General features: G+C 38.8%; 1 protein-coding gene across 1 annotated transcript in view; it reads left to right on the forward strand.

Moving 5' to 3' along the window:
* NAV1 (neuron navigator 1) overlaps positions 1-13,749 on the forward strand; it is a 257,735-nt gene that overhangs the window by 88,396 nt on the left and 155,590 nt on the right. The window contains exon 4 of the mRNA XM_081322449.1: positions 574-1,407. Within this exon, the coding sequence (XP_081178575.1) occupies positions 574-1,407 (834 nt within the window). The remainder of the gene's footprint in view (positions 1-573; positions 1,408-13,749) is intronic.

A 13,749-nucleotide genomic window follows, 5' to 3' on the forward strand; every position in this document is an offset into this window, starting at 1 on the left:
ATTCGCCGAGCCCCCTCCTCCTGCTGCGGGCCCTTTCTACCGCAGGCAGCTAGCTCTCGTTTGTGCGCGCGCACGCGTACTTATTCCTATGTGGACACACACACGCGCACACCCCCTCACGCACAATTACCCACGCCTCCTTTTCGCAGAACCAAAAATAGCCTCGCGCGCGTATTGCGCCCACCCCTCCACCCGCCCCGTTCCCTTTCTCTTCCGAGCCAGCCAGGAGCATCTTGCGGGCGGGCAGGAAAGGCCTTTTTGTGTGTGTATGGGTGTGTGTGTGTGCGTGCGTGCCTTAGTCCCTTTCTCTCTCCTCGGCGGCGCTGGAAGAGAGAGAGAGAGAGAGAGAGAGGAGGGGCCGTGCGCTCTTGCGCCTCTGTGAGCGCGCCGGGGCGGGGAAGGTGGCACCGGCTGCTTTCATAGCGTGTCTCTTTTTCTGTTTTATCCTACCACCACCTCCTCCTCCTCCTCCTCCTCCCGTCTTTCCTTTCTTTCGCCTTCCTCCCAACCCGCTTTCTTCCTCCTTCCCGTTCCTCCCCTTCTTTCGTTCTTTCTTCTCCCTCCGTGCTTCAGAAGCTGGGCTTTTAAATGGTTTCCTCGCGGCGGGCGGGAAGAAGATGCTCGGTAGCAGCGGCGGCGGCGGCAGCAACCACGTCAGGAGTCTGCAGCAGGACGCGGAGCTGAACGGCGGCGAGGAAGGGCCAGAGGAGCTGAAGGGCTTCAAGAAGGCGGCGTCCGAGGGTAGCAAGGCCATGATGCAGAAGCGCGCCAACCCCAAAGGCCCTGCCGGGGTGGCGCCCAGGTCGGCGGAGCTGAAGGTCTTCAAGTCGGATAGCGTGGAGGCTCGCCTGCCGGTGGCTTCGAACCTGCGCAAGCAGAAGTCCCTCACCAACCTCTCCTTCCTGACCGACAGCGAGAAGAAGATGCAGCTCTACGAGCCCAAATGGAGCGACGACATGGCCAAGGCGGCCAAAGGTTTCGGGGGCCGCAGCCTCAAAAGTGGCAAGCAGGCGCCCACGCTCATGTCCAAGAACCTCTCCCGGTCCGAGCACTCGCTCTTTCAGGCTAAGTTGGCCCCGGCCATCGGCAACAAACCGCCGCTGGCGCCGCTGCCTTCCAACCTGGGTAAACCCAGCCGGATCCCGCGGGGGCCTTACGCCGAAGTCAAACCGCTCAGCAAAGCCCCCGAGGCTGGCAGTGGCGACGACCCCAAGTCGGACGACGAGATCCTTTCCAACAAGGGCAAAGCGGCGCAGCAGAAGCCGCCGCCGCCGCCGCCACAAACGGCCACTCAGCCGTCCGGGAAAGGGGCGCCGCCGGAGGAGAAGGCTTTCCTGAAGGTGGATCCCGAACTGGTAGTCACCGTGCTGGGCGACCTGGAGCAGCTGCTCTTCAGCCAGATGCTCGGTGAGTCAACCCGTCCCCTTCCTTCCCGTGGATCCGCCTTGCTGGTGAAGGTTGTTGGGGCTTTTGAGCGGGAGTCATCGCTCCTTCGGAAAACAGCCTGTGTGGGGAGTCTTGCAGGGCTTCGGATGTGACTCCCCATTGATTCGGTCCTCTCTGTGGAAACCGAAGCTGTTTGGTGTCTGATGGCATTGAGTCTTTTAGAGAGCAGGGGACTTTGAGGCTTAGAAAGAGCAAGTAACACTCCAAAGAAAGGGATATCCTGAGTATGCCATTTCAGTTTGGTCATTTTCCAGCTGTCAGCACTCTTGGCCGGTTTCCTGCCATCTTCATTATGCATTCATTCCTGTTTTGTTCCTAGAGAGTGTATGCTTGCTCTTTTTTCCAGGGGGAAGTAGAATCATTTCTAACCTGACCTAATTGACCTGGTTGGGCTGAATGTTTTTGGTTTTCAGGCAAAAATGTAAAATGGGTAGCTAAAATGGCCATAAAGAATAGAAAATATTTTGATTTTTTTTTTCATGGTTCAGACAAGTCAAGGGGAAGATAAGGGACAGAAATGTGGTTCCTATTTCAGGCAATTAAGCAGAGCAGGGGGAACAAGCAAAGGAAAATGGTAAAAATGGGGCAAATCTAGAACCAGAGTTTAGCAGAATCAGGTATACTTGACTAGAGAAGGATTGGTCTGCAGGGGCATGTGAGAACCCATGCTAAAATGGATGGCTCCCCATTTGTTCAGCTGGGGAATGATAGTAGAAAGGATCCTTTTCTGTGTTTGCAGTTATGTCATGGCAGCGTTCTAATCGTTCTGCAGGCAGTTTATGGGTACGAACAGATGCCTGTGGGGAGGGACAGAGAAGTACTGCTACTGTGACTGCTGTATGAGCAGCCATTCCCAAAGCTGGAAAAGCACAAATTGTGAGATGCAGTAGGCTGTTTTTGCAATTTCCTATAGACAAATGTGCACCCATGGTTTTAGCAGATGTGCTTGGACATACTGTAAATCCTTGCTGCTTTCTGATTGAGGCTGGTGGCAGAGGGGAGTGGTCACCAGCATCTTCAACACCAGCTGCAATTGAAAGTGGGGGTACAGGGCTGTAGCGAGGGAGGGATGGGCTGATGCATCCTTGAACAGACTGCGAAGAATGGACTCTTGTTTGGTTACTAGGGTGATCTGCAAAGGAACAGTGCTGCTGCTATTGCTACTTTCCACACCTGGAATTTCTCTGAGACATCCGCCCAGGAATGGCTGCTTTGTAAACCTTGTTCGCTTAGCTTAGAGAGAATAAATAGCAGTACTGCCTAAGTACCAACAGTTTGGTTTCTATGCAACGGCTTGGCTCATAGTGATCCATCACTAAGGAATACAAAATTCTCTCTTCCCCGCCGCATAAATACTGTTGTCTAACTGATCTGTATGCAGAGAGGAGAGAATTCAAACGGGAGCATCTACATTTAGGAGCAGGACATTTGGGAGGATGCCTAAAATACTGGGATTGGCGCTCTTAAACTGCAATCCTGCATACTTGATAAGGCTTAGTTTTCAATAAGCATGTGGTGTAAGAAATTTAGGATTGTCTGTCTGCATTCTCCTGGGTCATGTGCTGTCTGTATCTTAAAAAACTACCACACCCTTTGGGTTGACTAGCAACTGTTGCTACTACTTGAACTATTCAAAGAACATGATTTGTGGTATTGATAGCATTAGAATTTTGGGTAATAGACTAGGACCAGAACTAGGAGAAAATAAGACTGCAGTAGCCCAACTAGAAATAGCTATATGAGAAAGGAGCCTGGAATTAGGAGCAAGCTATGAAAGTTGAAAAAACAATTGCTGGAATAACAGAAAAACACAGATTTAGGATTCTTATCTTAGGGAATGTTATAATGTGAAAAAAGATGTGTCTGGGACACTAGCATTTTGGCAGAGACTGTTTCTGAAAACAGAATAATAAAAGGTGAAATAAAAGAAGTGTTGTTAGGTAAGCACTGCATAGAAAGAGTCCTATTTTGGTAGCCTAGTACATATGTTGCATGGAAAAAGTCCTGGGGTCAATCTTTCAAATCCATTAAGATTAGGACAAATCTACTGGAAACTCTGGAGTGCTACTGCCTCAGAATAGGTAGTTCAGAGCCAGTTAGCTTGGTAGTCAAAATCCATTTTTTCTCATTCCAGAGTAAGGAGAGTAAGGTGTAGTGCTTAAGGAGACTGTGAGTCATTCTCTCTCAGCCTAACCCATCTCACAATGTTGTGGGGAAAAGAGGAGGAGGAATGATTATTATATATATTTGCTACTTTGAATTACTTATAAGTAATAAATAAGGGATAATAATAAAAAAGTGAAATAATGGATTTAAGTTACTGGAAGGCAACTTCTAACTGAATGTTAGGAATAATGTCTATCAGTTTTGCTACCTTAATGAAGGAGTCAGTAACAGAGTGATGGTATATTTGTCTTTACTGGATGTGTTAAGCAGATGATACACAGCCTTTTGTCAGGTATGCTTTAAGATGAAGTATACTAAGAAACGACTAGCACACATGTGCGGGGGAACCTTTACCTTTTTTATACTAAGAAGGCTATTGGATGATGGCCTAAGTAGCACTTTCTAGTCTTGCGTTTCAGTGAGTATGGAAGGGATGGCTGGTTTTTCAATTTGCTACTATGTGATATGGCTATCAGTTTGGCTGGATTCAAAAAATGGTTGGACCAATTCATGGAAGTCATGGGAATCGGTGGCTAATTAGCCTTGATGACAGTATGATTGCCTCTGAAGGCCATCTGCTGAGAAACTGTTGGCTTTCCTTGTGCAGCTTGTTGGCTCCTGTGAGAATAGACTGCTGGATTAAATGGGCCAGGAGTTTGATCCAGTAAGACATAGCTTATGTTGTTCTAAACAAAGACCTTTATGTAGAAAAACAATGAATACAATGGATGTATTCTGTTATATTTGAAGATGATCTGAACTCAATAATGGCAGTCCAAGTGCTTCTGAATCATTTTTATGTAGAAAAAACAGTGTATAAAACAACATTGAATATTCAAGAATGTTAGTAAAGATGGGTAACATTGCAGAGCTATCACAGAGCTAAAGGATTTCAACCAAAATTATTGAGCACTGGTAGAACTGAGAAAAAATACCACATAACAGGCTGTAAGATGAAAAAGAAGATTTGTGTCAGAAGAAGAAGCCGTTGATAGAGCCACTGAATAAATAAGAGAAATAACTTATTTGAAAATTACAAGTCTACAGAATCTAGACAATATGAACTTTTTGCATTGTGCCTCTTTATGTTGCCTGTAGCACTTTGCATATGACAATTTGGTTTGCAGTTTCTTATATGAGGGAGGAAAATACTTCCAAAATATGAAATAAAATTGGAGGGTTTATCATAATAGCTATTAGCCTCTATTAGATAGAGTATGGATAAAGCAAATTGTTTAGGAATTGATTTTATATTTTGAAATTAAATGCTTGTTTTCCACTTTTGTCAAGCTCTTCCCTCATTAGGACATTTCCTTTGCATCTTTGGTATGTCTTCTTCCATGCCAAGAATTAAGTACATTCTGTGGAAATAAATATATATCGTGTGTCAAATGTAGAATGATTCTTAAGAAGAGAAAAGCAAACAGAAAACCCAATTACTGGTTTTCCTGTGTGAAATGTATTGTCCTTATTCCTTGTGATTTTCCAAATATCCTAACCTAGAACAATAGATGCTTCTCATAGAATCAAAGTGATGGAGATGACATTTAAGTCATCAAGGTCAATAATGTATTCTGTGCAGGAATCCAAATGAAAGAATCCAAAATAGATCAGCTTCTATTTATATGTCCAGGATAGGAGAATTCACTATCTTCCAAAATGACTTGTTAGGAATGACAGTTTAAACAGGTCTTAAGACTATTATTCCATGCCTTTATTCTGGGAGAATATACAACAGGTCATGTTTTTCTTCAGGGTCACACCACTTCAGGTATATGGAGAGATTTTTGTTGCATAACAATTCAGTCTTGTCTTCTCAAGGCTAAATATGCTAGTTATATAATCTTTTCTTGTAGAAACATTTCTAATTCCCTTTTGTCTTTGTATCTCTTCTTTATATTAGTTCTGAGTTCTCTAATTTAACATGTGATATCTTGAGTTTGGGTGTGACCAGTGCAGAAGAGCAGAAACATTACTTTATATGATTTGAAAATTATACTTCTACTGATGCAGCCTGAAATTGTGTTTGTCTTTTTGGCAAGCACATCACAACTTGTGATTAAATATAATTCCAACTTTTCTTTCATACATATTATTGCCTAGCCATGGTAAATGTATAGTTGTTGAACTGTACATTTTGTAAGTGTATATTTACATTCTTTTCTTTAGATGCAGAACTTTACATTTGTTTCTGTTAAACTTCATTTTGTCATATATAGGACATGTGTATGGCAAACATTTGCAACCCAGACAAATTTCTTCCCTACCACTATTTTTATTGAGAAGTGAATTTGTACCTGATCTGCTTATTGGAACAATAGAGAATCTCTTAATTTCTGTTTCAATTCACTTGTATTACATATTTATTGATTCCTTCTCAGGAATCTTTTGTCTAAATCGGAGGTCTGATATGAACTTTTCTTTTTCTTTTAAAAAGCGTTACTTTTCTATGCACTTCTATTCCTCTTTTTGTCTTTCTCAATGTTTAAATATATTTATGACACCCACTAGATAGTATTGTATTCCTTTAAAAACATTCATTTTATTCTGCTTTGTATCTATAGCTTACCTAGAATCTGGTAAGCTATCCTTGGTGTTTTGGTAAGCAATTAAAAACTATGCTGTACCCAACAGTGTTTGGATATTTATCTTAATTTATGGCATCTTAATTGGCACATCTAGCTAAGAATTTAATTTAAAATTTCATTTTATTTATTTATTTATTTATCATTTTATTGTTCATCCCTGTAAAGCCACAAGAGTTTTGGAAGACTTTACAATATGCTTCTTAATCAAATACTTTACATTATTTGACATCATCTTCACACTTTTCTCAGATTGTTATTATTATTATATTAACAAGAACAATTTCTATACACATCATAGGAGGCAATGCATCATGCACCTATTTTACTGTAATGATACAACAGCTCATAAATACCCTTTCTATGACCCTTGTATGATTAATATAGTTGTAATTTATTCTAGTCCCTCACTATTTATTTTTGTAGGGAGATTTTTGTGAAAGTCACCATCATACACTTTCTGGAAATATAAGAAATGGAGTAACCTAATATATTTTAAAATATGGCCTCAACTTATAGTTACTTATGCCAGAAACTATAAATAATGTTTCTCCTGAAAATGCCCAGGGATGTGCATATGCAAATAAGTGAGCTCTTAGATGATGTGGACATTTCAATTTATAGAAGTAAAGATAGATATGAAAGTATAATATTAATCTTTTAATACACCCCACATTTTTGTACTACTTTCTTTCAGTACTGTGTGGTGCTCACATATTATAACCAGTACTTTCCTTTTAGATAAAAATATGCTAGCCATGGCATCCTGATTTGGATAGGTTGTGGTTAATTTTCGGTAGAAGTGAGCAAGGGTATGAAACTGATTATTTAGTTATATAATAAACCTTCAATTATATTTTGGACAACATCCTAAACATGGTTACTGTAAAATCAAATTGGAAAATTTTGACGTCCTTACAGTCATACCAGAGAGAAGAGAAAAGGAGGAATGTAGAACCTAGGAACATATTCTTGTAACATTAAACCATGATTTAGGTTTTGACTGAACATATATTCCTTTGGGATACATCATCAGTGCAAACTATGAAAATAACCAACCCTCTTTTTTATAAAAGAAAGGGAATTTCAGGTTTATTGCAAATTGTTCCATAAATGATACACAATGTCAAGCTAGTAGAAGAAGTTGGAGTAGAGATGTCCTGGAATATTTACTTAAAATAAAACTGGAATGATGTAAAGTAAATATCTACCGTATTCAGTAAAGTTATATCTTTGCTAAGAAACCTAGAAATGGCTAACAAATCAGTAAGACAACTGAAGACAAATTGCAGATTGCATCACCTGAATTGAGGCACATCCTGGACTAAATATAGATTGTGCAGATGTATCCTTGGCATTAATTAGCCAGTATGTTATGTAGTGTTTGGCAATAATGAAGTTGCTGTAAGTTATATATACATTTGTCTTGAAAAATGTCAGAATATATGATTGGTTATATGGCAATATGAATAGTACCAGGAACTGTTTAATTATATCAGTAGCTTGCCTCAATTCTTGATCTTACTTTTTCACTGGTTCCTCAGCATCTAAATTACATAGTTAGGGTACATGCTAAGCATACCATCCCAGTAGGTTTCAAAACTGTTAACAAGAAGCTGCCAGAAGTAAAATACCTCTCTTAATTCACAGGGACTACAAAAAACTACATGGGAAGATTCTAAAGCAGAACATAAAACTCTCAGTCTGCAGTCATCTTGAAGTCAATAAAAGTGATTACTTTAAACCAGCACAGATTTGTCAAGGATAACTTTGTTATTTTTCTCATATTTTGATTTTGGTGAGAAAGTAGATACAATGTATCTGGATCTCAGCAAAATATTTCAGACCATACAGTTTGATCTTGGGCTCAGAATTCTTTAACATTTTTGTTAATGACTTGGATAACGAGAAGGAAGGAATGCTCATTGAATTTGTATATGACACAGAATTGAATGAAAGAGCTAAAATGAGCATGTTTTGAAAATAAGAGTTGAAAAGGATAGTTTTTCTGTTTGGATATAATAAGAAACTTTATTCAGTTCATACAGGATCTTTAGTGTCACAGCAATAAGACTGGAGGATGGAAACATTACTAGGAAAATGAGCAGAAAGGTTATGAAAATCTCAGTTAAATAAGGTGATGTTTAAATATGAGAAGTAGGCAACACAGTGGGTGGCAAGATGAATTTGATCTGAGACATCACTTATTACACTCCCATCCTCAATGAATTTTATGAAGATAAAAATAAGATAATCCTTAATCTTGTTCTAGGAAGGGGGAATTTTATGATAAAGAAGCACATATATACCTAACGGTGATAGATGAAATTTGACTTATGTTTCTATCGTGACCTTAACATTAGACTTCTCTTTTTCATAGTGAGAAATCTGTAGTGGTAGAACTCTGCTGTTTTGGAAAATCCTGTAGTCACCTGTGATTAATATCCTCTTGACACTTGGCGAGTTGAATGGCATACCCAATCCAAAGAGAGTATAGCATGAACCAAAAGCAACATCATAATAGCTTATTTTGAAACTTGTTATGTCTCTTGACCAAAATGCCCCAAGAGGAAAAGTAAAAAGGGAAGCAAGCTAACAATTCATGTTAGTAAGTCAGAAGAATGGAATTCACCACTAACGGTTTGAATTAACTCTGCTAGCTGATGTCCCATATGTAGATCCCTTGCTAAAGCAGTCTGAACACTGCTGACACTCCAGTTCCCCTTCCCAGGTTCTGTTTCTGCTTTGAACTGAGTTCATTAGTTCATTTCTCAGGCTGAGTCATATGACAGAGGAATTGTTTAAATTTATGTGTATAAACATTAGGCTTGGCATTTGTATCTATTGGAACAAGTATTATTTTAAACATGACCTATATCTAAAAATGCATTTTTACTCTATGTCTTGATTGTCTCAGGGTGATTATATTTCTTCCTTTGTTTTTTTGGCCTTGCTTCATCCAGCCACAGATAGTGTTCTGAAGTAGTCCCTAAATTCTGGAAGACTGCCAATTTCTGTGGTTTGTGAGATAATGTAAAAAATATATATGAGTGTAGAAATTCTGCATTAAATTGCATGAGCATGCAGAGATGGGCATGGGCAAGGGGGAGACCCTAGTTAAAGAGGAACAACTGATTAATTTATAGTGAATCATATAGAAACTGAAAATTGCTGGATTTCTTGGAAAATGCCAGAGAAGATGGATCACAGTCAAAGACTAATACAATAAACTTTGTTTATGGTTAAGCATGCATACAAAGGATTTCTTAAAGAGATTAACATATTTATTGGAGAGGAATGGCTTTGAATTAACCATTATATGCTCACATTTGCAAAGCAGAAAGGAAAAATAAATAAGATAAACCTTCAGTATAAGCAACCGTCTGGGCATAGGTAAGCTCCATTAAATCTGAATGTCTGTTAAATCTGAATATAAGTCATTTGTGCCATCTGCATCAATTTATATCATTTGCATTTTTTATTTATTGATGCCACCTAAAACCCTTTGAGTGTAGGTGGTTTGTGGAAATTAAAAGGACAAGAGTAAATAGTATGTTACAACAGAATATTAAAGGTAAAGATTAATATGAATATGTAACAAATAAATAATTGTACAGGCTCCTCTTGTCTACAGTGGGACCCAAAGGCTTTCTGGAAAAGCATTGGCCATGATGATGGGGTCATTCTTCCCATAGAGTGCAGGCTGTTCAATAGGAGAGGAATACCACCATCCCCTCTTGTAAAGGTAAAGGTTCCCCCGCACATGCGTGCTAGTCGTTTCCGACTCTAGGGGCCGGTGCTCATCTCCGTTTCAAAGCCGAAGAGCCAGTGCTTGTCCGAGGATGTCTCTGTAGTCATGTGGCCGGCATGACTAGATGCCAAAGGCGCACAGAACCCTGTTACCTTCCCACCGTCGTGGTCCCTATTTTTCTACTTGCATTTTTATGTGCTTTCGAACTGCTAGGTTGGCAGAAGCTGGGACGAGTAACAGGCGCTCACTCTGTTATGGGTCATTCTTCCCATAGAGTGCAGGCTGTTCAATAGGAGAGGAATACCACCATCCCCTCTTGTAGTCCCTAGTAAATGTCCTCTGGGTATCTGGATCACATAATCAGATTCTATCTGGGAAAGGAAGTCTCTTAGGCACTGAGGTCCTGAGCCTTATAAGACTTTATAGGTAGTGGCTAGCATTTTAAATTCACTGTAGCAATGTAAATTGGCAGTATAGTAATGTGACTGGCCCACACATTCAGAACCAATTGAAGGTCCTTGATGTCTTCCAAGGGCAGTTCCATGTAGACTAAATTAGAATAATCTAATTGGGAGATGGGCATGAGTGACCAACCTCCATGCATTCTTTTCCAGGTAAGATTGCATATGGCATTCTAGTCCTTGGATGCACACACCCTCCTGGCCCCAGCTTCTACCAGGAATTCTGTGTCCAGGAAGACTCTCAAACTGTAACCTGTTCTCTCTGGAGAGGCCCAACCCTAAAACTAATGAAAAATGATACAATTCTAGGATCAGAAGACTCCTGAAATAACAGTCGTTCTGTTTTCCCTTTTCCCTTTTCAGAACCTGACAGTGTCAGGCACCGGGTTAGAAATTCTGATTTTCCCATTGGGTCTGGGAAGGTGATGTACAACTTGGTGTTGTCAGCATATTAGTTATCATATTTCACTAACATAATAGAAGTAAATTACATCACTGCAGTAACATTAAAATTATTATTTTTTGAAACGTATTGCCCCAGGTATTTTGTTTTGTTCTGGGTTGGGGGTTTTTTTGTTTGCTTTTCTGGGCATCAGTGGTTGTGCCTTTTCTTTTGTCAGTCTTTTTTATAACATGACAATGCTTTATTGATATTTTAAATAACCAGGTTCTCAATTTATTTAATCAGAAGTCACTTTAATTGAGTTTATAACTTTTCAAGGTATATTTACCCACAGTAACTTGTTTGTGCTATACAGAACATACAGCTTTAGCACATTTATCTCAATATCACCTGAAAGGTATTTCCTAGAATATTTCAAAATAATTTACACCTATGTAATGGAACCATGATTGTGTATTAACAATGCTGCAGTTTTGTTAAAAGATACCCTTCCATGCTGAGACGTAGTGAATAGCTACTTGGGTACCAAGCCTTTTCACTGGTATCAGGAATATCCATGGAGGGAAGTCAAGATGGCAATTGGAACCACACGATAGAAGCCTTGCTCTTTGTCAATGCCATATCCCTTGTTCAAAGGGGCAGGGCTTTAACTGAGTAGTCCAGAACATCATCTTGACTTTTTTTTACTTTGTCTCTATTAAAAAGTGGGACATTAATTTAATAATGCTGAAATACTGTATAAGTATGAACTTATTACTTTAAGAGCAAAGAAATTCCAACAAGAGGTAAAGACCAAATAAAGACAATTGGGAATTGTAACTGTGTATATTATTGAAGTTTGGTTGGAGACGTTTTGCATTTTCTCTTCCAAATATATTAATCATCTTGAGACAGGAAGAAGGGGGTATTTTAGCCAATAAAGTATCTATGTTAAAGGAGTATTACTATTTCCAAACCATGTAAAAGAGTTTGCAAATAATATGCACAGATTTTGGAACAAGAAAGTATCATGCATTAGGAAGGAACTGAACAGAATGTTGCAGCAGAAACAACTACTTTTATAATGGCTATTTTCATTGTACAAATTATACATTTTTTGTAAATTAAAGGCTAAGGTTAGTTATGAAAGCTTGTGGGTTGTGGCTTTGGTTGTTATATGCACAACAGATTGTTTAAGAAAAGCCAATAATACAAGGGAGCTAAACATAAAAGCAAAAAAAACAAAACTATTCATGTAACTTTCAGCAAGTCCACAAGTATATATTCATATATATGGCAAAATGGATTGAAAATGTGAGAACCAATGTAATATAGTTATATTAAAGTTGCAATAACCAGTTGGCAGGAAATCCCAATGTGACCATGTAATCATATTTTACTAATAGAACTAAATATTATCTCTATGTTTAGAAAATAAATGAACCACTGAATAATAGTTGTTTAGGGCTATAGATTGGCCGTACATGAAACTTTGTAGTCTTCGCAAAGTATGAAATCACCAGCAGATGATTTATTATAGATGCCATTCTAATGCCTGATAGTTGTTTGTTTGGACATAATTTCTGTGTTATTCCAGTATTGGGGATTGACCTTGATAGAAACTCAAGTAATGGTTTAAATGGTTTGTTAAGTTAAATCACACAATTGCTGCACATAAATTGAATCAATGTGGCTGGATACTCATCATTCACGTAAACCTATACTTCAGAACAGCCTTCCAAAATCATTCTTGCCAGATTTGTTGGTTTTAAATAGTCCCACCAGGTTTGGGCCATGCTAATGAGACCATATTTAACACATCGGGTGGACCACAAGTTAGAAGAGGGAGTTCTAAAGTTTCACCAATTCAGTTAATATTATTCTTTCTTCATTTCTTACAATGCAAAACCCAAAGTGGAAAAAAATGATTGGTGATTTAGAACAAACGAACAAGCAGAATTTTTGTACAAATCTGTATAAATTTAAAAGGAGCTTAGTAAATTCATGGAGGATGATGCTATTGATAGCCATAATGCTATACTAGATCTTTGGAAGTTACAATACGGTAGGCTACTTTTGTGTTCTTTGAAATTTATTTCATGCTCCATATTTCATACTGCTGCTTAGTCTGATATATGTTTTTTGCACTGTTCATTTTGTGCACTGATGATGTTACCTAGCTGGGGTAATGAAACGTCTGCAAGAAAATAACTAAGCTCAGAGAGCACCTAGGGACCCCTCAAGTGTTCTATGTGAATATTATTATAACATTTCTTTTATTGTAACATTTCCCCCCATTTTTTTCTCATAATGAAATTTGGTCCATTTTCATCTCCATAGTCATGAAATGTCAGATCAGGATTGACTAAGAGAACCTAGTGAAATGAATGATTAGGTGGGATCTTTAAACTATTTCTTTTGTGTCTAAATCGGTTTTTTATCCATTACACCACCCTGATTCTCTCCCCCTCTATAATGTCTAGGACAAGGACTTTATTCAATTATTTTTTCCCCCTGCTATTTTCATGTGAAGTGATTTGAAATGAATATTTATCTCAGATTTCATTACTGACACCTATAGAAGCATTGGAGTGGAGTTGAGACTCTTATTATTTTGGCAGATTTATTCCAGGTCATTGCAGGGCTGAAAGCTTCCTCTTTTGAGATGCAGTTATTTGATTAGAGATGTCATTTCACCCTTAAAGATGCTTAACCTCCTATTATGCTTGCCACTAATATTTTCAGTTTCATCTCCCCTGTTTTTTATGATGTTTCCAGCTTCTTATTCTCTACAATATTTCCAGATGTTTGTATTTCTTTCACTTTTTTTAAAAAAAGTAAAAGTATATTTTATGGTATAATTTCTCTGATAGCTTTATTTACATTTAAATCTACCATGGGCATCTACATACATGTGGGGTTATAATTGGATGCACAATAATTTCTTCTTTATTTTAT

This window comes from Vipera berus, assembly GCF_964194415.1.
Source record: "Vipera berus genome assembly, chromosome: 3".
Classification (NCBI taxonomy): domain Eukaryota; kingdom Metazoa; phylum Chordata; class Lepidosauria; order Squamata; family Viperidae; genus Vipera; species Vipera berus.